This window comes from Phyllostomus hastatus, unplaced genomic scaffold (assembly GCF_019186645.2).
Source record: "Phyllostomus hastatus isolate PE091 unplaced genomic scaffold, TTU_PhHast_1.1 phas_contig_113, whole genome shotgun sequence".
Taxonomy (NCBI): domain Eukaryota; kingdom Metazoa; phylum Chordata; class Mammalia; order Chiroptera; family Phyllostomidae; genus Phyllostomus; species Phyllostomus hastatus.
The window spans coordinates 13,316,413-13,341,784 of NW_025333530.1; the positions used below are offsets into that span (position 1 = coordinate 13,316,413).

The 25,372-nt window shown below is 37.1% G+C and overlaps 1 protein-coding gene across 4 annotated transcripts; it reads left to right on the forward strand.

Annotated features, from left to right (window-relative positions):
• Positions 1-1,173: 1,173 nt before the first annotated feature.
• Positions 1,174-23,768, forward strand: PAFAH1B2 (platelet activating factor acetylhydrolase 1b catalytic subunit 2). 4 transcript variants are annotated; one of them, XM_045838862.1, is made up of 8 exons: positions 1,174-1,325; positions 7,517-7,604; positions 14,543-14,632; positions 15,478-15,594; positions 17,078-17,200; positions 17,372-17,441; positions 18,297-18,361; positions 20,475-20,612. In XM_045838862.1, exons 2-7 carry the CDS (start codon positions 7,524-7,526, stop codon positions 18,329-18,331), a joined length of 516 nt encoding a protein of 171 aa, XP_045694818.1. In that variant the 5' UTR covers positions 1,174-1,325; positions 7,517-7,523; the 3' UTR covers positions 18,332-18,361; positions 20,475-20,612. The 4 variants fall into 4 exon arrangements, with proteins under 4 accessions (XP_045694818.1, XP_045694820.1, XP_045694817.1 ...); XM_045838864.1 differs by lacking the exon at positions 18,297-18,361 and having other exon boundaries at positions 20,475-20,625; XM_045838861.1 differs by lacking the exons at positions 18,297-18,361; positions 20,475-20,612 and adding an exon at positions 17,533-17,589.
• The last annotated feature ends 1,604 nt before the right edge of the window (positions 23,769-25,372 follow it).

Below are 25,372 nucleotides of genomic sequence, written 5' to 3' on the forward strand. Positions count from 1 at the left end.
CGTTTATACAGCGTTTCGTATAAAATCTTCTTTTCAATATTGATTTTGTATGTGTATGTCTTCCCCTTGTGGATGAAAAGGGGTCATATGTTAAACCTGATAAGCTCAGGGGAGGCCTGCATGGCAGTCTTATAAACTCAGGAAACACATAGAATGGTCTGAAATCAAAATTTTCTAACTAAAAGCAGTTCATGCCAGGTACGCATGTACTAAGGCAGTATTTTTTCCCAACAAAGGTCATTCTTCACTTTAGCTGAACCAGTCGTCTTTTCGCATCTTAGATTCTTTTGTAATATCAAAGAAATTTCCTTCCCCCCTCCCAAAACCCCTCAAAGCACAACCACCACACAGGGCACACCACAAATCCCCTCATTGTTATTGTGGTAATTGTTGACTGTTAACTATCCTAACCCCACAAATGTAAAAGTGTATATATTCTTTTTACTTTTCATCCAATTGTAGAGATTTTCCCGCTTTGCTTTCTCTCGCCTCCCTAGTCTATCACCAATGGTTTTCATTTAACCACCTTAAGCCTCCTCCTTTGATTGTAATGTATAAATTAAGGTGCAAAACTGCCATTTTCCAAAGCATTTTCTCAACTCCTTGAGATTTTGCTGCCAGGTGGTTGTCATCAATTTGACTCAAATAAACTCATAAAAACTATTATAGGTTTGGACATTTCTTATGTTGACACATTAAACTGGATGGATCATTAAGGAAAGGACTATGACTCGCCATTCCTCTATGGTATCACCTTAAGAGGCAGTCCCCCAAAATACGTACATTCATCATAGAAACAGAAATTCCTATCGTAATGTACAGAATTGTCTCATTAACCTTGGAGCCCTACTTCCCTCCCACTTTCAGCAGCTTGGTTTATTCCACGGGGTGAAGAAGGAAGCCAGGCTGGCTGAATGGGAAGGGAATGGCGTCAGCGTGAGGTTACGCCACATTGTCCCGAGTAGTCTTCTCCACTCTGCGGTGACATTAACGCAGAATTTAGAGATGAGCAGCTGGAGAAAAGATAGAGGCCCAAGTCATTCAGTCTACAAACAAAAAAACGGCAGGACACAGAATAAAGTGGCGAGGCAGGAGTCAGCAGCAAACTGCAGCAGACAAGGAGAGTAGACAGCGGGGAGCCACCAAGTCGGGCAGGATGGGGCGGGACATCCGGAAGCAATTTGCCTGAGTGGCAGGGGAACCGGAAGTGGGGGTGCTGGGGCGAGGAAGGACTCACAGAGCGGGGCCGCCGGACTAAGCGAGCAATAGACACTCCACCCGCCCACGCCGCAGCCGCTTGGGGCCCGGAGGGACCCTCTGCCTGAGTAAGTGCCTTCAGGGTCGGCGAGAGTCTCTGGTTTAGAAATGGGCGTTGGAAAGGGCTGCGATTTGTTATTGTGAGAGGCCCGCGACCTCCCCTCCCCCATCCTCCTGGGGCCCTCTCCCGCCCCCACCCCGCCCCAGCAACCCCTTGTTGGGCCTCGCGCGCGCGTCTTCCGCGCAGGCCGGGTGTTGGTTCCCCAGCGGCCTTCACAGTCCGCAGACCTTCGGGTCGCCCTCCGGCCCCCTTGGAGCCTTTCCCCAATATCCCACCCCCAGACCTGTCGATTCTCCTCTGCAGCTGGCTGCTCTCTCCACCCCTCTTTTCCGCGTGGAGAAATAACTATAGCGGGGCGCACTGCCCTCCTGCTGTCCACCCCCTGGAGGAGGCCTTCCTGCATCCCAAACCTCTTTGGCCGGTGGTTCGCCACGGCGAGCACCATTTGTAGCAACTCTTCTGCCTCCAGTCTCACCTGTTCTCTTTCCCCTCCATGCGACGTTGCACCTCTGACCCTCCTCTTTCCTCCAGTCCGAGGGGCTTTAACTGGCCCAAACCACTTAGTTACTCTTCGTTGAAAAAGCTCAACTCTTTAGAAACTTCTCCATTTCCTCCTCTAATATATTTTCTAAATGCATAGACTGTTAGTACTCGTAAGGGATTGTTTCTTAGAGGCCTCTTCTCCGTAGCACCTTATTTTAGAGATGGGACCCAGTGAGGTTACTTTGCCCAAGGTCAGCCAGCTAGTTAAACCTACCAGTGGACAGGTTTTCTTTTGTTTTGTTTTTTTAATCTGATCCATGTCCATCAGGACCTTCTGGTCTACAGGTCCGTGATAGACCCGTTGCGCGGTTACTCACTGTTGTGCTTTCCATAACTACCTCCACTCCAGGGTTGCTTTTCATAACATATATTTCAATACAAACCTTAAGAAAACCAAACACTTGATATTTGTCCTCTTTCTAGAGCTTACCCATGGAGAAAGGGAGGAGCACCCGGACCCCACCCTAGGACCTCATTTTGTACAACTTTAAATTGGGGGAGGGGAGATAAAGGTGTGGAGAAAGGAAGGAGAAAATACAGATGCTAATCTTTCCTGAACTTTTGACTAGCCTTTCCCTTGGATGTGCCTGTGTCTTTAAATTCTTCTCCTAGGCACATTGTTCTCATAAAGGTTGCCTCCCTGTAGGGGAGCAAGGGAGGAGTAGGAAATCATTGTGCTTTAATTTGTTAGCTGGGGCATTTGATAATAAATTATGGATGTGCAGGAACCCTGAGACACCCACCAGCCCCTGAAGCAGGGTATTCAGAATAAGGCCTACCTTCCCCTTCAGAATACCCTGCTAGCCGCCTCTGAAACAAAATGAAGAGTCTTAGGTCAGAGTGCAGACATTCAAATCTTTTCATTCTTAGTGCAACTTTCCCCCCTCCACCTGTTTCCTGGTTAAAGAAACACCAGCTCAGCTTGAGAATTTATAATTCTTTGTTGTTGGAACTGGCCTCTGATTAGACCCACTGCACCGTTTAGGTGTAAGCATCTGGAAATTGAGGTGTTATGCTATCCACAGTCCAAGTTAAGGAGAGAAGATAGAACATGCAAGAAAATTGGGGTACACTGTGTTAAGTCTCTTTCTCATCTTCCAGAGAGAACTCGTTTTAATGAACAATTAAAAGCTTCCCTGGAATAGTCTTTCCTGGTCAGTTAATAAAACTTGTGTTCTTCAGGCGTTTATCTCCATTAGGCTGTGTTTTTCTGATTGCACCTGTGTGTTTGTGATCTCAGAAGTTAATGCTGCACAGGGGAGATTGTTAATGAATCAGTAAGGTGAGATGGGAGAAAAATCCCTCCCTGTTGGTACTTTTTTGGTGTGTTACTGATTACAGCTTGACCATTCTGAATACTACTGTTACAATATTGCTCTCTACCTGAGGGAGAAACCCAAAATCATTCAGATTTTTGTGACCTACCACAGGCTGTTCTCCAGATAGCTCTTCATTGATTCTTCATTTTTATTGCAAAGAATATAAGTTTATTTTCTCTAACTCCCAAATTATTTGATTCTTCTAAATACATAGGCCGTTAGGTTGTACATTTCCAGCCTGGCTCTTAAAGGAGGAGATTGCATGGGTTTTTTGGGCTGTTTTTCTTTACCTGCTATTGTAAAATGTTACCAAGCCATAGGCATTTGTAAAACTGAAAGCTACTTTGTATTATGAGATTTTGAATTGTTAAAGAAGTTTTGGCTCAGATTACTTTGCCCTTGTAGAGGAAGGAGGATGACCTTGTATTCATAGTTTAGAAAACTAAAATGACTAGTTAATTGGAAATGTTATGTGGTTTTCTTCCAGTTCTACCTGCCTTATAGTCTCAAATAAGTGACATTTTGTTTCTCAGTTTTTCTGTTCGTACAGCTTTTCATTTTGCCCAGGAAAAAGATGTAGGCTCAAGGTGAAAGTATTTTGCTCAGGGTATCAGAATGCCGTTAATTAGGGTAATAGTAACAGAAGATAGTAAGTAAATTGACTTAGTAAGTTAGAATTTGTCTTTGTACCATTTTCTCTTTTCTGATGTTCTTTGCTGAAGAGTAGTAGGCTTTGTAGGTATGTCACCCAGAGTTTAAGTCCCAGCTCTCTCTATCATGAGTTCCCTAAAACTGAGGTTTGGTTTTATTCTTAAATAACAAAGCTCCCAGCACAGTATGTTGTATATAGTAAGTTCTTAGTAATTCTTAATTGTAATTATTATTTTAGATCAGTTGTTCACCTGTTGGAGGAACTCTGAAAATCCATGTCTATAAAATGAATCATAGATCTAAAGAGAGGGTGTCCAACCTACGGCCTACCAGCTGCATGCAGCCTGGGATGGTTGTGAATGTGGCCCAACACAAAATCGTAAATTTACTTAAAACATCAGATTGTGTGTGTGTGTGTGTGTGTGTGATATCACTTGTTGCAGTGTATTTAACATGTGGCTCAAGACAACTCTTTCCCAGCGTGGCACAGAGATGCCAAAAGGTTGGACACTCCTGTACTATTGGTCTTGAAAGTAGAGTTTGTGCATCCCCTGGGATGCATAAGATGAAGCCTTGTAATACAGGAGAAAATTTAGAACTTTGTCAATTTTTTTTTTGTATTAAAAAAACAAACTTTACTAATATATGTATTATATAGGTTAACAATATAATTAACAATACAATGTGCAGATTTACTATATAATTCATATATTTAATTTATAAATAATTACACATTGAGGTGTATTTTTAAAAGATTTTTTAAAATGTTTGGACCCCACTAATCTGAACCAATTTTTACTCATGTGCATTTTAGTTCACTTTATGTTTTCTTATTAGGTGTTCACCTAGCCTCTCTTTGAATCTCTTGTTAAAGGAATCTACCTTGAGAAATAGGCCATGCTGTTTTTGTAATCATATTTGTTCAAGATTTGACTCACTATTTATGGCCCAGTCTTCATCTTTGGGGACATGCAAATAAGTCTAATATCCCTTCCTAGTGATCTTCCAATACTTTGGCAGCTACTTATGTCTTCTGTCTTCCTTTTCCCCAACCAGTTTTTTATAGACACCTAGTTTATGCATATCCACTTTTAAAAACTATTCTAATATGACAGGTTTTTAAATTTCTTACCATCTTGGCTCCTTTCCTCCAGAGATTCTCCTGTTCTCAAAATTCTTTGTAGGTTTTTCTACAAGATCTGAACATGGTATCCCAAGAACTGAAGTGAGCGTAAGGCCCTGCATTTTGTCTTGAAGTGGTGAGGGAGCGATTATTATGAAGGTGCCTCATATTGACTATTTGTCACTCTTGTCCTCTAAACAGTCCCCTGTAAAAAAGTTTCAGTTCTGCAATAGAGCAGGACAGATTATTTTTCTCCTTCAGTAGTGGTCTCAATTCACTCTGTGTAAGTTAACTTTGCCTCAAAATACCCACCATGTTAATTGTTTTCCCGAGTGGTAAAATAAATAAGAACAACCTAATGAAATAGTTGGGTTTCCTAAATCTGTTTTAAAAGTTAGGAAATAGCCTTTTTAAATTAGTGGATGGAAAATGGAGCTGCTGTTCTATGTCTTTACATTATCTGCCTAATTTTGAAATCCTAAGATGGGAAAAATTGATTGCCCTTTGTCCATTTTATGCCAGTAGGACTTTTGATCAGCAGGGAAGAAAGTTACTTTTTAGGTTAAAACTATAAAATGTTTTGTCATATTTAGCCTGAACAGCCCAACTTAAATCTAATGTTTTATGGGTTTAAAAACACAAGCTAAAACCCAAGGTTAAATAGTTCTATATGGCTATTCCTTTTAGTCCCTTTAATCATTTTCCTTTTTCCTTTATGCATCTTTTCATTTTTCCACGCCTTTTTTAGACAGTGAAACCCCAAACAGATATCATATACATAGTCTGAGTGGAGCTATACAGATTGACCTTGCAGTTCTTCTGATTCTTGTATTTTTACATCTATGTTTTTAGTTCAGCATAGTATTTATATATGTCTCTCTTTTTTAAAGACTTTATTTATTTATTTTTGAGAGAGGGGAAGGGAGAAAGAGAGGGAGAGAAACATCTGGGGATCTGGCCTGCAACCCAGGCACGTGCTCTGACTGGGAATGGAACCAGTGACCCTTTGGTTTGTAGGCCGGCACTCCTTTTACTGAGCCACCCCAGCCAGAGCTATATATGTCTTTTGAATGAAATGGTTAGATATAAGACCCCCTTTAAGGAGTCACCATGAACTTTTTTTCTGATTAGTCGGCCGGATGTGACATAGTGGGTCAAACAAATCTAATTTTGGTCACTTGCTGTGCAAATTACCTAAATTGTCTTATCTTCGTTTTTCTCATTTTGCAGCACTTATGTGAAGATTGGAGGTAGTAGATATAAGACATAACACATACAGTCCTTCATAAGTAACTATATTTTCTTTCTCTCTCTTTTTTTTTTTTTTTAGATTTTATTTATTTTTAGAGAGAAGGGCAGGGAGGGAGGAAAAAGGGAGAGAAACATTAATGTGTGGTTGCCTATTGTGTGCCCCCCACCAAGGCCCTGGCCCACAACCCAGGCATGTGCCCCAACTGGGAATGGAACAAGCAACCCATTGGTTCGCAGGCTGGCACTCAGTCCACTGACCTACACCAGCCAGGGTAGCAGCTATATTTTCTGATAGTTGCAAATTTTAGTAATCTAAAGAAATATATACATAGGGTATGGATGGTATTTTACATCTTCAGTCAGATATGGGTCAAAACCTGAACCTATTATTTTTAAGACCTAGTATCATTTGGAATTGAGCTAATTTTTTTGTATGGTTAGTGGTAAAATGCAATACTCTTTCCAGAAAAGCTTAACTGCATTTGAGAATGGCAAAAGAAGGAGAAAGCCTCCTCTTTTATAAGCCACAAAACCCTAGATTTTTCTTTTTTGTCATCTTTTACATTTGCCAAGTGATCTCTTGAAGTGTCTGTAGTGTGTTTCTCCATTGTTGGTTTCTTAGTTGTCTTTCTAGGAGATTAGAATTTCTAATTTTTCTGAATTTCACTTATTCTCCAGTAGCAGATTCCATATTTGAGCTCATTAATAAAATGTCCTTAGTGGAGCCTGGCAAAAGTAAAAATACCTAGTGTTTGTCAAAAACCAGAGCCAAAGCCTGTGGTCAATTTTATCATAATATGTATCAAAGTATATATAGTTATATATACTTTAACTGTATATATAACTTTATACAGTTATTTGTGTGATGCTAGTAACTGGTGGATTCTAGTCATTGCTGTAGTAATTTTGAAGTGTGTAAACTAGCACCCTAAAAGGCTATAATGTAGATTTCATTGAATTATAAGTGTCTAATTCCTTGTGGCATATAGTAGTAACAGTAAAACATAATCATGAAAAAGTAATATAGATGTATATACTTGGGGCAGGTTTTTTAAATGTAATGCATTGTTCCCAAGTGGTAGTCAAACCTGCCTGAAAGTTTAGTGTTGCTAGGTACTTATGGTACTTAAGCATTTGTGTCCTGGAATTCATCTCTGTTGAAAATAAAGTCCAATAGTTTTGTTTCTTTGCAAAACCACAATGAAACTTAAATTTTATTATTTAAAACCTGGCATGTAGTATATAAGTGAGCAGTAACAAATAAGTATTCCTGTTAATAAAAGAAACATGACAGTTATTTTTTTTCTTTAGGTGTAGAATGAGCCAAGGAGACTCAAACCCAGCAGCCATTCCACATGCAGCGGAAGATATTCAAGGAGATAACAGATGGATGTCTCAGGTAAAAGGAGGTGCACATGTATTATTCACATGAGATGAGTTTCTTCAATTTTTTGAAAGTTTTTTGACCAAAGCTGCAAAGGGGTGTTTTTAATGGTCAACAGGAATTTATTACTGTAAATAAAAATCTAACATTAGAAATCTCATGCCTAATCACTAAGTGATGTTGGAACTGAGGAATATTTTGTAAGCATGATAATTGTCCCCTTTAATTTTAAGACATAACAATGTCTCTATAGCATTCTTTTTGTAAGCTTTTTAAAATTATACAATACTACAAAAAAATTTTTAAAGAAATCTCTGTCCTTCATCTGCACTTGCTAGTGAACATTTGTCACATCTGCCTGATTGTTGTGTCAGTGTATATTTGTATGTATATCCAAATACTGCTTTTTTCTGAACCATTTGAGAGTAAGTTGCAGTCATCATGCCCCTTCACCTCTAAATATTTCAGTGTTTTCTAAGAACAGTGACATTTTTTTTTATATAACTATAGTATAGTTATTAAAATCAGGAAATTTAATATTGATATTATACTATTACCTAATCTCAAAACCATATTCTGACTTCTCCAATTGTCCCAGTAATGTTCTTTATGTCATTTTTCTTCCAAGTTTGGAATCACACATTGCATTTATTTGTCATATCTCTTTCTTCTTCTTTAACCTGAAACATTTCTTAGACTTTGTTTTTTATTACATTGACGGTTTGGAATAATATGGGCCATTTGTTTTTTATAGTGTCCCTCAATCTTGAGGGTTTTTTTTCCTCATAATCAAGATTGAGCATATGCATTTTTGGCAGGAATATCAGTGAAGTGATGTCTTCAGCTCATCACATAGAAAGCACACAATGTTGATTTCTGTCATTGGTGATAGAGTAAGTCCTCACTTATTATCATCAATAGGTTCTGTGACTTTAACAAAATGGTATATAATGAAACCAATTTTACTACACGCTAATTGATATAAACAAGAGTTAAGTTGCTACAGTATTTCATCAACATAACAAAACAACATGGAATGAAATGGCATTATTTGAGAATCTACTGTATTAACTTTGATTACTTGGTTAAGCTGTATTAGCCTAAACCAGTTTTTATTTTTTATAGTAAGGGCCCACAGGTTCTTACTTTATTCAGTGGGTTATAAACCATTGTAATTTTGAAGCTCAGACTGTCCTAGGTTTAGCGAATGGGACCCCTTTAAGCTGGCCCTTTTGTCTTGGTACGTCCCTTGTTTTTTTTTTTTTAGCACTTTATATTCTTCAATATTCTTAGCTTCCTTTAAATAAATTGTTATCAATTAACAGTAGCCTATATTTAACCTTTATCTGTTAGCTCTTCAAAGTAACAAATTGCTATGATTTCAAGTTCCCAAAGTTTCATGTTTTAGTATTTAGTGATTCTATTTATATACTTTGTAGTTGTATAGTATTTTCTTTCTGTTTTTGTCTTCCCAGGTTTAAAAATCAGTCTCTCAACCAGCTTATTCTAAGTGGTAGTTAGGTTTTTTCCAGCTGTTCGCATGTGGATTAACTACTTGATTACTCTTACTTAAACTTACTCGTTTATATCTTTAAAGAAATATTATGATATATTGTGAGCATTGATGTATTTACCACATACCCTAAAAAAAAAGTCATAATAGCAATGCTGTTTCTTGTATACCTCTCACTGATCACATTTCTTTCTGTTTCTTTCTTCTGCACCCTGCAAACCAATATCCTAAATTTGGGTTGTCCCCCCACACACACACTTATTTACATACTGTTTACATGTGTGTAATCTCTTTTTGTAATAAGCGCATTATAGTGTGTGCAGTTGTCAGATTATAATGTATACCTGGAACTTACATACTGTTATTAAGCCAGTGGTACCTCAGTTTAAAAACTTTAAAGTAATATATAGTATTTCTTGCATGTTTTAAAACTTTATATAAATAGTACCTTTCTAAATGTATTTTTCAATAATATATCATACATGTTAAAAGTATAGCTGTCATTTCTTTTCTCTTTTTAAATAGTATTCCATTGCTCTGTATGAGAATACCACAATGGATTTGTCCAGTTTTTCATTGATGGACATTTAGGTCATTTATAATTTTATTAAAAGTAGTAACTAAAATAAATGCTTTTATTTCCCCTGGCACAAATTAGCAGGCTTTAAATAATTAGCCATGACTAGAAAAAAATTAGTTAAGGAAGAAAAACAGATGTGAATATTAAAATTTTTAAAAACCTCATATAATACAGAAGAACTAACTTTACTATTAAAATATACACACCGAATTTGATTTTTAAATATAGTTCTCCATTGAAAGGAACTAGAACTTCTTGGAGAAATGATGGATTCTACAACTAGAATAAAGAAATAAAAGATGAGCCAGGTGCATCTTGTATTGCAAGAAAGCAAGGAAGTGCTCAAAAAAGGAAAGGGAAAAAATGGATGGCAGGAATATCACTAAAGTGATATGTCCTCAGCATGATACTGGTTTGTCTCACTGATGATACTAATTTTGACTATTTGGAGCCAGTTTGATAGAGCACCCGAAGTACGAAGTTGGAAAATTTGAGCAATGTAATAAATGATGATGTTGGTTTACAATTCAAAAAATAAAATATTTATGAATCCCATTCTATAAGTAAATGAATGGATGAATAAATAAATAGGGGATATGGGACAAGTCTTCCTTAAGGAATAATTTTAATACGTGAAAAGATTAATGATTAGCTCTGACTGCTGTGGAGCCCTTGTTCAGGCATCATTCTCGCAAAGCAAAAGGTTGCTGGTTTGATTCCTGCTTGGGGCATATATAAGAGGCAACTGATCGATGCTTCTTACATTGATGTTTCTCTTCTTCCCTTCTTCTCTTTATAAAAATAAATAATTTTTTAAAAAGAAAATTATGGTTAGAACACCATATAATACTTACTGTAGGCAAGATCAATTGATGAATACTGAAATCAGTGGACACTTTAAGGAAGAATAACAGTATATTTGCCTAGCCTCAAGATATTTTCCTATAAATTGCTTTGGTGGTTTTAATGTACAACCACCTATCTTTTGATACCCTTCTCTCCAGGAGGTGAAGCTTAGTTCCCCACATCTTTAATGTGGGCTGGATTTAGGGTGTCTCTTCTAACAAGTAGAGTATGTAAAAAAAAAATAACTTTATAATAAAGGTTCGTGGCAAACACAACCTTAACCAAGTGATTGATGTTAATATTACTAGTAATGTTATATTGCTATCATGTGCCCCCTGATAAAACAAGGGCACACCACCTTCCTGATAGTCTCTAAAAAGAATTTATAACCTCAATCTATTCATGAGAAAACATCAGACAAACCTGTGTTGAGGGACATTCTCCAGAATACCTGACCACAACATGTCAAGGTGATAAAAGACAAGGAAAGACCAAGAAACTGTCCTGTTTTGAAGAGACTAAGGAGATGTGTAAACTAAATGCAACACGATATCCTGGACTGGTTCTGGGAACAGAAAAAAACATTAATGGAAAAATTGGTGACGTTTGAATAAACTATTTTAGTTGGTGTTATTTACCAATGTTAATTTTTTCGTTTTGACAAGTGTACCATGTTTATGTAAGGTGTTGGGAAAAGCCCAATGAAGGATATAATTGAGTGACAATCAACACAACCTTGAATCTTGAAGTATTGCCAAAATATGATACGCTAATGTAGATTTAACTAACACATATCAGGAAATACCTGAAAGAGAGGAACAGGTTCACCACCACCACCACAAGAGCACAAACAACAAAGTCCAGACTATAGATCAAATAGTCATATTCCTTAAAAAATAACTGGGGTAAAAATAAGTTTGGAAGATGGTGACGGAGGGGGAAGCTGTAGGTTAAAAAGGATTTAAGCCCTGGCTGGTGTGGCTCACTGGATTGAGAGCCAGACTGCGAACCAAAGGGCTGCAGGTTTGGTTCCCAGTCAGGGCACATGTCTGGGTTGCAGGCCAGGTTCCCAGTTGGGGGCTCTTGAGAGGCAACCACATATTGATATTTCTCTCCCTTTCTTCCTTCCCCTTTCTAAAAAAGAATAAAAGGGATTTAAGAGGTAGATTGGGTCCTGATTTTTAAAAAGACTGTAAAACAAAAAAATTTGTGACATTGAATTTGGATATGTTATTTGTTAACATTAAGGAATTTGTTAATTTGGAGGAGAGTAAAATTGGTATTATGGTTATATATTTTTAAAAATCTTTTAAGAGTTCCATTCTGAAATATTTATACATGAAATGTTATATCCTCGGTTTGCTTCAAAATATTCTGGGAATGGGTGAGGTGGGGGAGTAACTGAAATAATATTGGCAGTAAGTTCACTGATTGCTATAACTGATGGTGGATGTGTTCTTTTGTGTATGTGTGATGTTTTCTATATTAAAAGGTTTCTTAAGGGTGATATTGAAAGACTTGACTGTAGGTAAATTTAATACAAATCACATCAAAACATTAACCCAAAAAAAGACTCAGCAGCAGACTGAGGGAACTATTTACAGTAAATATTAAAGATGAGGCATTAATATTTTTTGTTATAATATCAATAACAATATTCTTAAGGCACCACTAGGCAGGTATTTCAATAAATGTGACTGGAAGTGTTTAACCTTTTGTTTCCAAAAAGTACAGATTAAAACAATGGGAAAAGAAAGGAGGAAGAGGAAGAGAAAAATATTAATACCCAATGTGGAGCAAGTAGGGTAAAACCAGCTCTGATACATTGCTGGGGTCAGTATAGATACAGCCTTTATGTTAAGAATTTGGAAATATAGCCAAGGCTTATGAAAATGCTAATCCCTTTTGATTTAGGAATTCCCACAATGTAAAAACTAAAATATGTGTATATTTCTTCAACACAGTAAATAAGAAGCCTCTGGCAAATCTTATCAATAGGAAAAAGCTTAAAAAATGTGTGTCAGTAGGTGTGTTTAGTAGGATATTATGTGGTTGTTAAAAATGATGGGTTTGAAAATCACGGAGCTACACAGAAAAATACATCTAGTATAATGTTAAGTGCAGTTATAATGGCTGCTATTATTGAGTGCCTACAGGGTGCCCGCCAGAAGCTGGGCCCCTTCTTAGAACTCTCATCTTCACAACTCAGTTGTCAGCAGATGTGAAAAATGAGACTCAGGGAGATTATGTACTTGCTTAAAGTACTGGGCAAGAAGCTAAAATTTGAACACAAATTTTCCTGTTCTCAACCCACTGTGCCAGAAGTAGCTATACATAATGATTCAATTGTGGGATGGGGGGACGGGTGACAGGGTGTGTGGAAAAATGGCGAACAGAAAATACCCGAAAATGGTAAGGTATTAATGGGTTGAGATGGTAGGATTATAGGTGTTTTGTTTTATTACAACTACTTGCATACTTTAAAAGAAATTGTGGAATACTAGAACCTTTACAACATCAGAGCCTAAATTCCATGGCATGCTATAAATGAGCTATTTTATTGGTATTGAAAGATGGTTGGTACTATATATAGTACATGCAGTAGAAAGTTGACATGATGTGAAAGTGCACCTGCTTACTAACTAAAGTTATATTCTTGCTCATTTATCTCTTCAGTTTAAAAATAGCCATTGAAACAATAGTAATTTTAAAAAATTGTTTACGTAAAATATGGATGTGAGAAAAAAAAAAGCCATCCCAAATTCTGTCACCCTGAGAGAGAAGCTAAAGTGTTTTTATATTTTCACCTATAGCAAATGAATGTCTCAGTTTCACTACAGTGTCATCTGCCACTGGTTTTATCAGCAGATATACTTAATACCTCTACCTTAATCCCTAGGGATTAGATCCTTAATTGAGAGTAGTTTGAGGGGGAAAAAAAAAAAAAACAGGATTCAGACCTTTCCCTAGAACTGGGTTAGAAAACTGTTGCCTAAAGCATCGTGTAAGTTTGTTTTCAGGGATGAACAAAAATTTGAAGCATTGATGGGTAAAATTCGTTTTAAAAAGTGTCTTGTGCCTTTAGAGCAAAAAGAAGCATTCCAGGACTAAGTCACCACTGCCTATAAACTTGGATTAGACAAAGGCTTGAGTCCTGGTTTGCCCGTATCTCAGATTTGGAGTTAACAGGCGTTTTCAAAGACATAAAAAATATCCAAGTAAATTACATCCTCTTGACTGGCTAGATAGTAATCCAACTCTTGGAACAATTGGAAAGATTGACTGTGGACTAAATGTTAGATTTCATGGAATTATTGTTCATTTTCTTAGATGTGACCGTAGTTTTGTGGTTTTATAGGAGATGCATGCTGAAATATTTAAGGGTGAAGAATCAGTGATTTCAATTTACCTTCTAGTGGTTCAGCAAACACACAGATAAAACAAATACGGGAAAATGTTATTGTTGGTTGTGGAACATGTAATGCAGTTCATTGTATAATTCTTCTGTACATATATCTGAAAAAAAAATTTTTAAGATTTTGTTTATTTTCAGAGAGACGGGAAGGGAGGGAAACATTGATCAGTTGGCCCTCGCATGCCCCCAACTGGGGACCAGGCCTGCAACCCAGGAGTGTGCCCAGACTGGGATTCGAACCTGCAACCTTTTGGTCTGCAGGCCGGCATTCAATCCACTGAGCCACACTAGCCAGGGCTGAAATTTTCTTTTAAAAGCTTGAGGGAAAGATAAGTTTTAAAAACCTGTTAAATATATTTTTCTATTTTGGTTTCAGTAAAATTACAGTTTTCTTGAGCATACTAGAATGATCAGTATTGAAAGGGTAGGAAGACAGTTCCAGCAGTTTATTGCTGATCAAGTGGAATCAGCTTTAGGGACAAACCAAATAGGATGTTTAACAATAGAGGAACTGGTTGGACAACTGTTCTATCTAGGCCAAGAAATCTCATGAGGGAAGAAATAACCAGTTTCTAATTTTTCTTTCTTCTTCAAACTAGCACAACAGATTTGTCCTGGACTGTAAAGACAAAGAGCCTGATGTGCTATTTGTGGGGGACTCCATGGTGCAGTTAATGCAGCAATATGAGGTAAAGTAGGGTGACTCTTGGCTACTAATGTAAATCCATTCATCACTAGCAGACTTTAGTTTTGAACTGGACCTATAGAGATATGTATGACACTGTAGAAAAGCTCTAATTGAGTATATAAGGGAAATCAGGTATACCTGATGGACTTCTTTGTGCTGCTAAGCATAAGGAAACAAAAAATGTTAGCATTGTTTAGAACTAAATCTCTTTTTTTGCCTTTCCTTCCAAGCTTCGCATTATATTTATTATATTTGTCCTACTCATGATTTTCAATTTTTATTTGTATTTTACTCTTTTCTTATTTGTATTTGCTTATTTATGTTTGTCCTAGTCATGATTCTCAGTTTTTACCATTCATGGTTTGCCGTTTTCTTACTTTATGTGTTTTTGTAGTGGACTGTTCCAATTTTTTTTAAGGCTTTAAAAGTCAATATTGCTTTTTTACAAGAAATTTAAAAGAAAAGATTGCTTTATTTCTTTTTGGCTCAAGACACTCTTAAATTTCATCTTGTGTCTCTACCCTGTTCTTTTAAATGGCTGAATAAAGGGAAGGAGAATTTATTGAATTGGCAACTTGATTGTTAATGCTGTTGCTGCTGCTTAAGGAGCGACAGGTGGAGGTGTGACTGGGTTCTTGAATTGACGCATGATGCTGCATGAAGAGCTGAATCACACAGTGGCGTCTTCAAAGTCCTTCAGACTGAGGAGCACACTGTCGGCAGTGCTGTGTTTGAGTGCACAGAATGGAAACTTATTTCAGATGCTCACAGCAAACACATGGCAGTTGAGAGACTTTATTTACCACTAATTTTAGCTTAAATAAATCGAATTTTTCTCCTTTTTAGATATGGCGAGAGCTCTTTTCCCCACTCCATGCACTGAATTTTGGAATTGGGGGAGATACAACAAGACATGTTTTGTGGAGGTTAAAGAATGGAGAACTGGAGAATATTAAACCCAAGGTAAAGTAAACATTTTTTTAAACATGTATCTTAATCTTTTTTTTTCCGTTACCATTTAGACCCCTTAAACTACCCTCCCCCAGTAAACTTTTTTTTTAAAAGAATATCGTTAATTTTGAGTTTTGTTCAGATAGTTAAATTGTCTGAAACTGGTAGTAAAAAAGTTGCTTCTTTAAAGCATTACTTCACTATTCTTTGGTTCTTGCCCCATGAAGGTAAATGATATTGTCATTGCTTAAGAGTATTCCAGATACATATTTAATTAAGAAATCGGTATATTTCTTGTTTGAATGTTACTGGTAATTGTTATAATTATCTTCTTCAGCTGTAGGAAGAGATTTGTTGCTAATGAGGTACACAATTCTGTGAATCTGAGGCCGCATGAGGGCAAAAACTGCTCAGAAGTTAGGCCATGGGAGCAGGGCCAAGCTTCACTTCAGGAAATAACTGTGGACCTGTTTAACCATATAAACAAATTGGTAGTCAAAGTCTCTGAATCTTCTGAAGAAATTTGGAGCAGATATGAACCAAGGTTCACTACCCAGTACCCTGTCACATAAACATCCTGCATGTATTTTTTTCAACCCCAAAGAAAAAGACAAAGCTGAGACACTGATAACAGCTGCTTTAGTTTTATTTTAACTCTTTGCTTTCTAATAGAAAAAACTCATCCTTGTTCCTCTCTTTTGTGACAGGATGGAAAATTACTTTGTCAAGTCATAGTAAGATGCATATCTCTAGGTGACAAACACATTGTACAATTATCTGTTTAAGAGAAAAACATAGGGCGTGGCTGATGTGGCTCGGTAGATTGAGCACCAGCCTGCACACCAAAGGGTCGCCAGTTTGACTCCCAGTCTAGAGCACATGCCTAGGATGTGGGCCGGGTCCCCGGTGGGGATGCACAGGAGGCAATCACACACTGATGTTTCTCTCCCACTCTTTCTCTCTCCCTTTCTCTAAAAGTAAATAAATAAAATCTTTTTAAAAAAATTTAAAAAGAGAGAGAGAGAAACATGTTAAAACTGTATCCAACCTCCACACCAGTGACTCTTCCTTGAGTGCCATTGTGTATTTACACCTGTTACGCAGCTTTGGGTACTTTCGTTTCTTTTTTTTTTCTAGCAGGTACTTCTAGTCAGGGAGACTTTTTGATATAGATAACAAATATTTTGCCCCTTGTTTCTTTTATTTTACTTTTATTTTTTGACATGCCTAGGTTTTATTTTTAGGTACCGATTTATTGTTTTTTGTATAGTTTCTGGATCTTAAGAGATTAGCTTCCAATTTCATGATGATGAAAGAATTCTCATATTCTACTGAAATTTTACTACTTAAGTATTAATCTTCTGGAAATTTATCCTAATATATGAGATATGAATCAGTGTTTTAAGGTGGCTGCTTAAAGTTATTCAATACTATTTGAGAAGTTCTTTCATTCTTGGGTATTTATCTTACCTTTTTTCTCCCCTCTAAATTATAGGTCATTGTTGTCTGGGTAGGAACAAACAACCATGAAAATACAGCAGAAGAAGTAGCAGGCGGAATCGAGGCCATCGTACAACTTATCAACACTAGGCAGCCACAGGCCAAAATCATTGTATTGGTATGTAGTCTTTGGGTAGGTGAGACCTTGATGCCATTAGGTCAGGTGAGGACTCCTAGAAATGTGATTGTTCATGAATATAAAGAATCTTTAGGTGGAAGCAGTTTATGATACTCCTGAGAAATTTTTTCTGATATATTCCATTGTCTTACCGGTCTCATCATTTCCCAGACCAGCTGTGGGGGTCAACTTTTATCTGCTCATCCTTGTTTAGAAGTGGAAATCCTCTTTGTTGTCTCAGGTAGCCTTATTTTTTTAACTGTTTTATAATTTTTAAAACTGCATATATGAGACTTCTCCTAGTCCTGAGTCTTTTTTTTTTTTTTTATTAGACCTGAGTTTGGATTGGCTTAGATATGGTCTTCTGTTCCACTGTTAATATATTAAAGGTGGTATATTTGTTGGAATCTCTGAATTCTATAATGTATCAGAAATTCATCACTAATAACATAGGTACTTCATAGTCTTAACCCTAACAGAAAATGCTATTCTTTGTAGAGGTAAAACAGTACATTTTCATGGTCTCAGAGATAAACAGCTGTCTACCTATAGATATCCTTTGCCCAGCTAACAATGTATGTTTTAGCAAACTCTGATACGTACTCAGTTCTTTAGTGGGATAGTGTTAAGAAGATAATCATTTACACAGACATGTGAGGATTACTATATATAAAGAACTGTCCTAGGTCCTGCACACATGAAAATGAAAAGACATAGTCCCTCTCAAGGATCTCACATTCTTGTGGATGGCCCAGCAGTATAGAGAGAGAATTATTATACTGTGTAATTGGTCTCCAGACAAATGGGGATAGGAAAGAAGGCATTACAGAGGAAAAAAAGAAAATGATCAAAGGCTTATACATGTTTGTGTGTGTTGGGTGAGTGAATCGGGTGCTAGCAGAATCAGATAAAGTTTGAGACTGAGATGGGTAGGTGAAAGAGGCCACAGACAGGTCATGTAGGAATTTGTATGCCATGTTAGGAGTTTGCATTTTATCTTTTAGGTGCTGGGGAGCCAGGTCTTTTGTTTTCTTTTTTAAATATATATACATGGTATTTCATTAATTTAATTTACTTGTATCTTGCCTTATTCCAGAAAGGATTACATTGTGGTTAAGAGTTCACCTCTGAAGTACAGTGCCCGGTACATAGTAGTTGCTAGTACGTATTTGTTGCATGAAAGTTATTGAGTAAATCGTCCATAAATATTCTTTGTTTCAACTAGACTTTTAAATTTGACATACAGTGGTTCTACCTACAACACTAAAACATTGACAGTAACCTATCCAGTCAGCCCCATGGGGAATGACTGCACCAGTCATTTGTATAATACCATTAATCATATTACAGTATGAAAATAATTTATGATGTATTTAAGTGAAAAATTTGAATTCTAAACAATATGTATATTTTATTTAGAATTACTAAAAGTATGTATGTGGTTGGAAAAGGCAACAATTAATAGTTATATAGTTAAAGGATTAGGAGCATATTTTTCTTTGTTTCTTTTAACATAATATTTTAGCAGTTACTGATTATCTTAGGAGGGAAATCCCATGGCATACCCTTAATACTCATATATTAAGGAAAATATATATAAATACAGTAAGCTACTTTTCTGGTTCTTGCTTGAAAGTTCCAATAGGTATAGTGCTCTGTTCCTGAGGCTTAATCATTCTTTATGGCTTTGACTGCTGTGGCATTATGTGAAAGTTAGAACAGCACATATATTTATCATTCACTTGCCATCCTTCTTGGTTGCTCATTGTACCTCAACCAGACTTTGATATGTTAGCACTGACAGTTGCTCTTCTTTGTTAACTGTTAGATGCAGCCTTGTACTTGTAACAGTCACATATAAACTAGAGTTTAGGATGACCTTATCTGTGACATTTTGAGGTGTTTAACAAGGATAGAAGGAGGTGGACTAGGGTAGCAGAGTCATACTTCTCTTTTGGAAGTATACAGTCACACAATAAAATGGCATTAAATGCCCCAACATTTTGCTGAAAAATTTTAAAACAAACATGAACAAGTACTTTGGACACAACACAAAATTTTTTTCTTTTAATAGAATATCCACAGAAAATCTGTTTTTGTGAAATAGGACCTTTTACCATACTCTGTAGTAGAAATGGATGTCTGACAATTTTATAATAGGTTTGATTGTCTATAAGGCCATTTTTAGTTTTAGATGATAAAACATTGCTCTTAACATATAAGACCAGGCTTTTACTTACAATAGAAAGACATACTGATTTATTTGAAAATTATACTGGGTCATTAACATACAAGTTAAAAACAAGTTCAAAGCATATCTCTGTTTTAACCTACTAGATATTATATGTTACTGATTCATCAAGAATCAGCTCTGTTTCTTACATGTAGTGTAGGTTCCACGTGGCGTTCATAAGCAGATGTGTATTTGAGCTAGATCATTCTAGTTGCTGTATATTGAAAATTATGTGAAGGAAAGACAATGCTGGACATAGAAAGACCAGTCAAGAAATTTTACATTAATTGAAGTGTGAATAGTGTGATAAATTCTCTAGCCATAGCAGTGTATATATATATAATCAGTATGGAGGGGGAAAAATGAATGGGTTAGGAAAATGTTTAGGATGCAAAATCTGAGTAATTTAGTGATTAATAGATAATTTATGAGAGATTCTGGATGTTGGAATGACCAGTTGATACAGAGACTGTAGAAGGAGCATTGTTTAGGGGAAGATGAGTTGCTTTTGGACATATTGAGTTGGGACTGCCTCAAGAACATTCAGGTTTGCTTCTGTAGCTGATGGTCAGTATGAGTTCTGAAGCTCTAGGATTGGGGTGTCAAACTTATTTTCACCGGGGGCCACATCAGCCTCGAGGTTGCCTTCAAAGGGCCGAATGTAATTTTAGGACTGAATAAACATAACTACCCAACTGTTACGGAGCTGATACTGCATTTGGCCCTTTGCAGGCAACCATGAGGCTGATGTGGCCCCCAGTGAAAATGAGTATGATACCCCTGCTCTAGGATGAGATATGGGCCAAAGTGTTAGAGTAGGAAGAACAGTGAGCCAAGGAGAAGACCCTGAAGAATACCAACAATTCAGGGACAGGATGGGGAAGAGGAACTCGTGAAGAAAGTGAGAAGGAATGGTCAAAGAACTTTTATTAAAACCAATCTACTCAAGTATTTCAGAAATCAAAGGGGTAGCAAGTGCCAAATAAGTAGAAAAAAGCAAGTGACTCTTTTCATCTTATGTTCTTCTCTGCTCTACCCCAGGGTTTGTTACCTCGAGGTGAGAAGCCCAACCCTTTGAGGCAAAAAAATGCCAAGGTGAACCAGCTCCTCAAGGTTTCCCTGCCAAAGCTTGCCAATGTTCAGCTCCTGGATATAGATGGGGGCTTCGTGCACTCGGACGGTGCCATCTCCTGCCACGACATGTTTGATTTTCTGCATCTCACAGGAGGGGGCTACGCAAAGATCTGCAAACCCCTCCATGAACTGATCATGCAGTTGTTGGAGGAAACACCTGAGGAGAAACAAACCACCATTGCCTGACCGCCTCCTGTCAGTGTTAATTGCATCCCAGCTTCCTCAGATCAGTTATGTCACTGGCACTACAGAATCCTCTTTCTTAAGGCACTTTGCATTGTAGAATGTTCCTGGATGTTCATATCTAGTGTTTGAAAGGGAGGAGGAATTTAAACTGGTCCTGTACATAGGTCTGTTTGACCCCGGAGGAAAACTAGTTAAGGAAGATTGTTGTTTAAATTCATTTGAAACCAGAGGGGACTTTTTAGTTACATGTGTGACACAGTCATTGAATTACCACTGTTTTTTCTAGGACAACATGAAGCCTAAGTACTAAACAGAATGAAGATTTCTCTTCTTGGCCTTTGTTTCTGTGGATTATGTCATACATAATAATTATCAGAATCACATGTACTGGGCTTTAAAACATTTTTTCCCAGTTTTTAAGGATCATAATTTAGCCTTTTGTTTTTATTTTCCTTTACTCATATGTATTCTTTTTTAAAACCATTTTTTTATTGTTACTCTGTGTATTCTTAATGTTTTCACACAGCATCAGATTGGACATACTTGTCATTCAGATACGGGGAGTGCTGTAGTTCCAAGTGCATTTGTTCCACTCAGTCTTTTTTGGACTTAGCAGTGAAATATATGTTTTGCCCCTTTTGGGGGAGTCTGTGGAGGGTATTATTTTTATGCTGCTGAATATCATGTCTGTAATAGACCCATGCATGCAGCTTTTCCGTCCTGTTTCTTTTGGTCCTTGTTGACATGCTTTTAACATTTTTGATGTAGGAGCTCTATCGCTGGAACTGTTGAGTCCCCAGCCAGTTACTCTCATGATATTTCTGATGTGCGACTCATTCTTGCATGTGGTATTCTGTGCTATAGAGTCTGTATAGTGCTATCCATATTCAGAGTTCTGGTTTGTTTTGCTTGTTTTTCCCTTAGAACCTGTTAACAGTTTTTTTTTGGGGGGGGTGGAGATCAGAACTCTTATTTTTCATTCCATAAGCCTGATATTTCAAATTTTATAGTATCTTAAGGTGTATTTTTTTTTTTTTATTTTAGTTTTTAAATTATAACAGTCCGGAAAAATTTGGCCTTTTCTAATGGGGAAACAAGTGAAACTGTTCTTCAGAATTGACATTCTACTTGATCCCACCATTTTAGTAACAAAGAACTAGATTTATTTAAATTTGAGGATTCTCCTTAATATAGCATCATATCAGAATTTCTTTCCAGAGAGCTCTGTATAATCTTAATGGTTTGTCCGAGCTACAGTAACTGCCATTTTAAAAGTAATGGGACAAAAGATGGTTTATTGTTCAATGTACCTATGAAATGTGTACAAACTGGATCTACAAACAAATATTTTAAACTGGACTGGGTAGATATTGAAGTAATCCATCCAGATGTGCTCTACAGTGATTCTGCTTAACATTCGAGTTCAGTAACTAAGGCAAGTATTTTATGTTCTGCTTGCAAGGCAAATAGCAGTGCTTTGTGTGTTGGAGGGGTGTCCCGATTTGTGCTAAGAGCCACTTCTGATTGAATGGGACAGAACTTGGACTTTTTTTTTTTCTTGTCAAGCGACTTTCTAGGAATATTATTGGTTTTGTTTTTTGTCTTTTTTAAAAAATACAAACATTCTTAATGTATCATGTCTTCGTTAACAAGAAAATACACATGGTGTTTACTAAACTCATTTACCATATTAAAATTTTATTTTTATTAGCCCAGGTACTTGAATTTTTCAAGACAGATTTTTTCTCTTAGCTGGGATATAGTTCTAAGGAGAATAATTAATTAACCCACAGTTTGTGTGTGAAAAGACCGTTTTCTATCCAGGTCTTCTGTTTGTTGGGTGGGAGTGTGGTCCAAACAAACCTGTAGGTTACTCCAGCATAGGCTTTGAGCTTCTCTTGACTAAGGATTAAATAGTCCTTTGTGAGCTGGCCTTCAGCTCCTTTGCTTATGTGTGTAAACCTGAGGCGTTATTACATTTTCTATCTACCAGAGCTATGTGAGCAATAGTATTTGAACCACTAGTCTTTTAAATAAAAGTCTGCCCCATTACTAATGTGCAGATGTTGAGTCTGCTTTTATTTCTTGCCAGCTTTCATTGCATTGCTTTAGGCAAAAAGTACTTAACCTGTTTTTCCTTCATTGACATCCCAGTTTGCTACAGTGATAGAACTTAATGCTTAATCTCTATATTTCTCACTCTCAATCTCTCGCGCTCTCTCTCTCTCTCTCTAATATATGTGTATGTGTGTGTGTGTATACACACACATACATGTATATATAAACTTAATGTATTCTCCAAGTGAAATGTCCTTGTCATTGTGATGAAGGGGCCAAATTTCCAGGCAGCTAGGAGAAGTAATATTCTGTTACTCTCCCAGCAAATTTTAATTCATTTGTCCACCCATTCTGGATAAATAAGTAGCAGCTGATGTTGGCGCTACAAGATTTGTGTGGTGACATCTTGAATGTGGCAGGTGAAAGATGTATACTGCCAGGGGTGATCTAGGGCCTGTTGTTTTGCTGCCCTTAATACTCTAGACTGTCATGGGCTTATTTGTACTATAGCTTTTGTCAAAAACATGAACCCACCAAAAAGAAATGTGGAGTAGTTTATGCTCTGCTGCTAAGAATTCTGTCTCATTGTTAATTCTAACTTTTTTTTTCTTTAAACCTAGCCACTGTTTACAGTTGTATGCTAAAGTCTGAAATATTGTCTGTGCTGTGGTATATGGGCACTGCCAACTTTATATTTATTGCAGTGAAGAAACTAAAAATATATGAAAATGTGGGTGCATGTGGGAGAAGTGAGTTGGGGGTCTCAAGAAAGGAGGCTTTTTGGGGTGGGATCTCCCAGGCTTCTCCTTGGTGTTCCTTCTTGGGGATCACTGCTGCTAGTTGACTGGACCTTCCCAACGGAAGTTTGTGATTCCGCTTTGGCAAAGTTTCATTGACTAGTAGAACTCATTCTGTGTTAGTGTATAGTTCAATATAAATGTGAACATTTCATTTAAACTTGCCGTCTTTCTGCCTCCTTTATCATAGTTTGAATTCCAACAGAGAAAGAAGGGGTGAGTTTTTTTCATACCTTATCACAAGCAAATTGGATACTTAGATCGTCCTGCTTCTCTTTTTGGAACTGAATGTGCCAAGTTGGCCCTCATTACTTAATCTCCTTGGAGGGGCATAGGATGGTAGGGTGGGGTGAACAGATACAAGGAGTCCTAAGTAGATACGTGGGAAAATTGTCAAAGAAAATCTTTCAGATTGATTAAGAATATCTGGCAGCTAAAAACAATTAACTCTTAAACCAAATTGACCTTTTGACTCTTTTTTCTAATTTCATTATTTAGAGTTTATTCACATTAAATGTCCCAGTTTCCACTGTTTCTCGATTTATCACACTAATAATCACCCGTGTTCTTTTTTTACACGTTGGAATGTCTGTACTATTGCTCCCATTTTACACTTCAGTGCTCAAATTAATTGGAGTATTCTGAGTTCCTGTGCCATTTAGGAAGAAAAGCCTCAGCATGTTCCCCATTTCTTAACCACCTAAGAACTTTCTGTAGGTGCATCCCCATTTTAGTGTTGGCTTAGAGGCCCAGGGACGTTTTGTATCTTGTCCAAGGTGAATCGTGTAGTTAAAATGGTTGCTGAGATTTGACCCCAGCTTTACTTGACTTCAGAATCATTGCCCTCACCACTGCTTATTCAACCTGGGGTATTTTAGCTCTAGATTATGATTCACTTGAGCTGATAACAGATAACATCCCTAGTTTCCTTACTTTAGAAAGCCCTGGGAATGAAATGGTGATCTCGCCTGGAGTGTGGCAGTTTCCTTTGTTTTGTTTTGTTGTTTTTTGGTTTGTTTGTTTTGCAGCCATACATTCCTTTTCATCCTCCACATGGCCTCAGAATTATTACCTAGCCAACCTTTTTCCCACCTTAAAACCAGCAGTAGGAATTGCATCGTGATGTTAGGGAGCAAGGCTTTTTGGTGGTACACATGAAGGTGTTCAAAGACTACCTGGCTACAGTATTAACATGTCAGTAAGTTCAGATTGACACTACAGTAAATAAGAGGTAAAAGTCTAAAAGGAAACAGGGATCAGTAAATGAATGAATGAAAAAACTATGATACATTTACACAATGAAATTCTATGCAACAGAAAGAAAGAAGGAGCTCCTACCCTTTGCAACAGCATGGATGGAACTAGAAAGCATTATGCTGAGGGAAATAAGCCAGGCGGTGAAAGACAAATACCATATAATCTCACCTTTAACAAGAACCTAAACAAAACAAACAAATAAGCAAAATATAACCAAAGACACTGAAATAGAGAACAGGTTGACAATGACCAGAGCAGAGAGGGCAGGGAATTTCAGGGGAAAAGAGGAAGGGTTTACAGGAACAAGTACAAAGGACACATGGACAAAAACTAGGGGGATGGAAATGGGAGGGAGATGGGGGGGGGTTGGAGTGGGATGGGAGTAAAAGAAAACTACTTGAACAACAACTAAAAAATTTTAAATAAAAGGAAACAGTAAAGTGTAAGTACAGTCAAACTTAATGGTAGAAAAACTAGGAGTTACCAGTTCCCATATTATTAGGAGTG

Bases quoted from the DNA above. Each gene is read 5' to 3' on its own strand.
- PAFAH1B2 (XM_045838860.1), top strand. From the start codon at position 7,524: ATGAGCCAAGGAGACTCAAACCCAGCAGCCATTCCACATGCAGCGGAA. The intron at 7,605-14,542 runs GTAAAAGGAGGT...TCTTCAAACTAG, and splicing joins ATAACAGATGGATGTCTCAG to CACAACAGATTTGTCCTGGA. The intron at 14,633-15,477 runs GTAAAGTAGGGT...TCTCCTTTTTAG, and splicing joins AGTTAATGCAGCAATATGAG to ATATGGCGAGAGCTCTTTTC.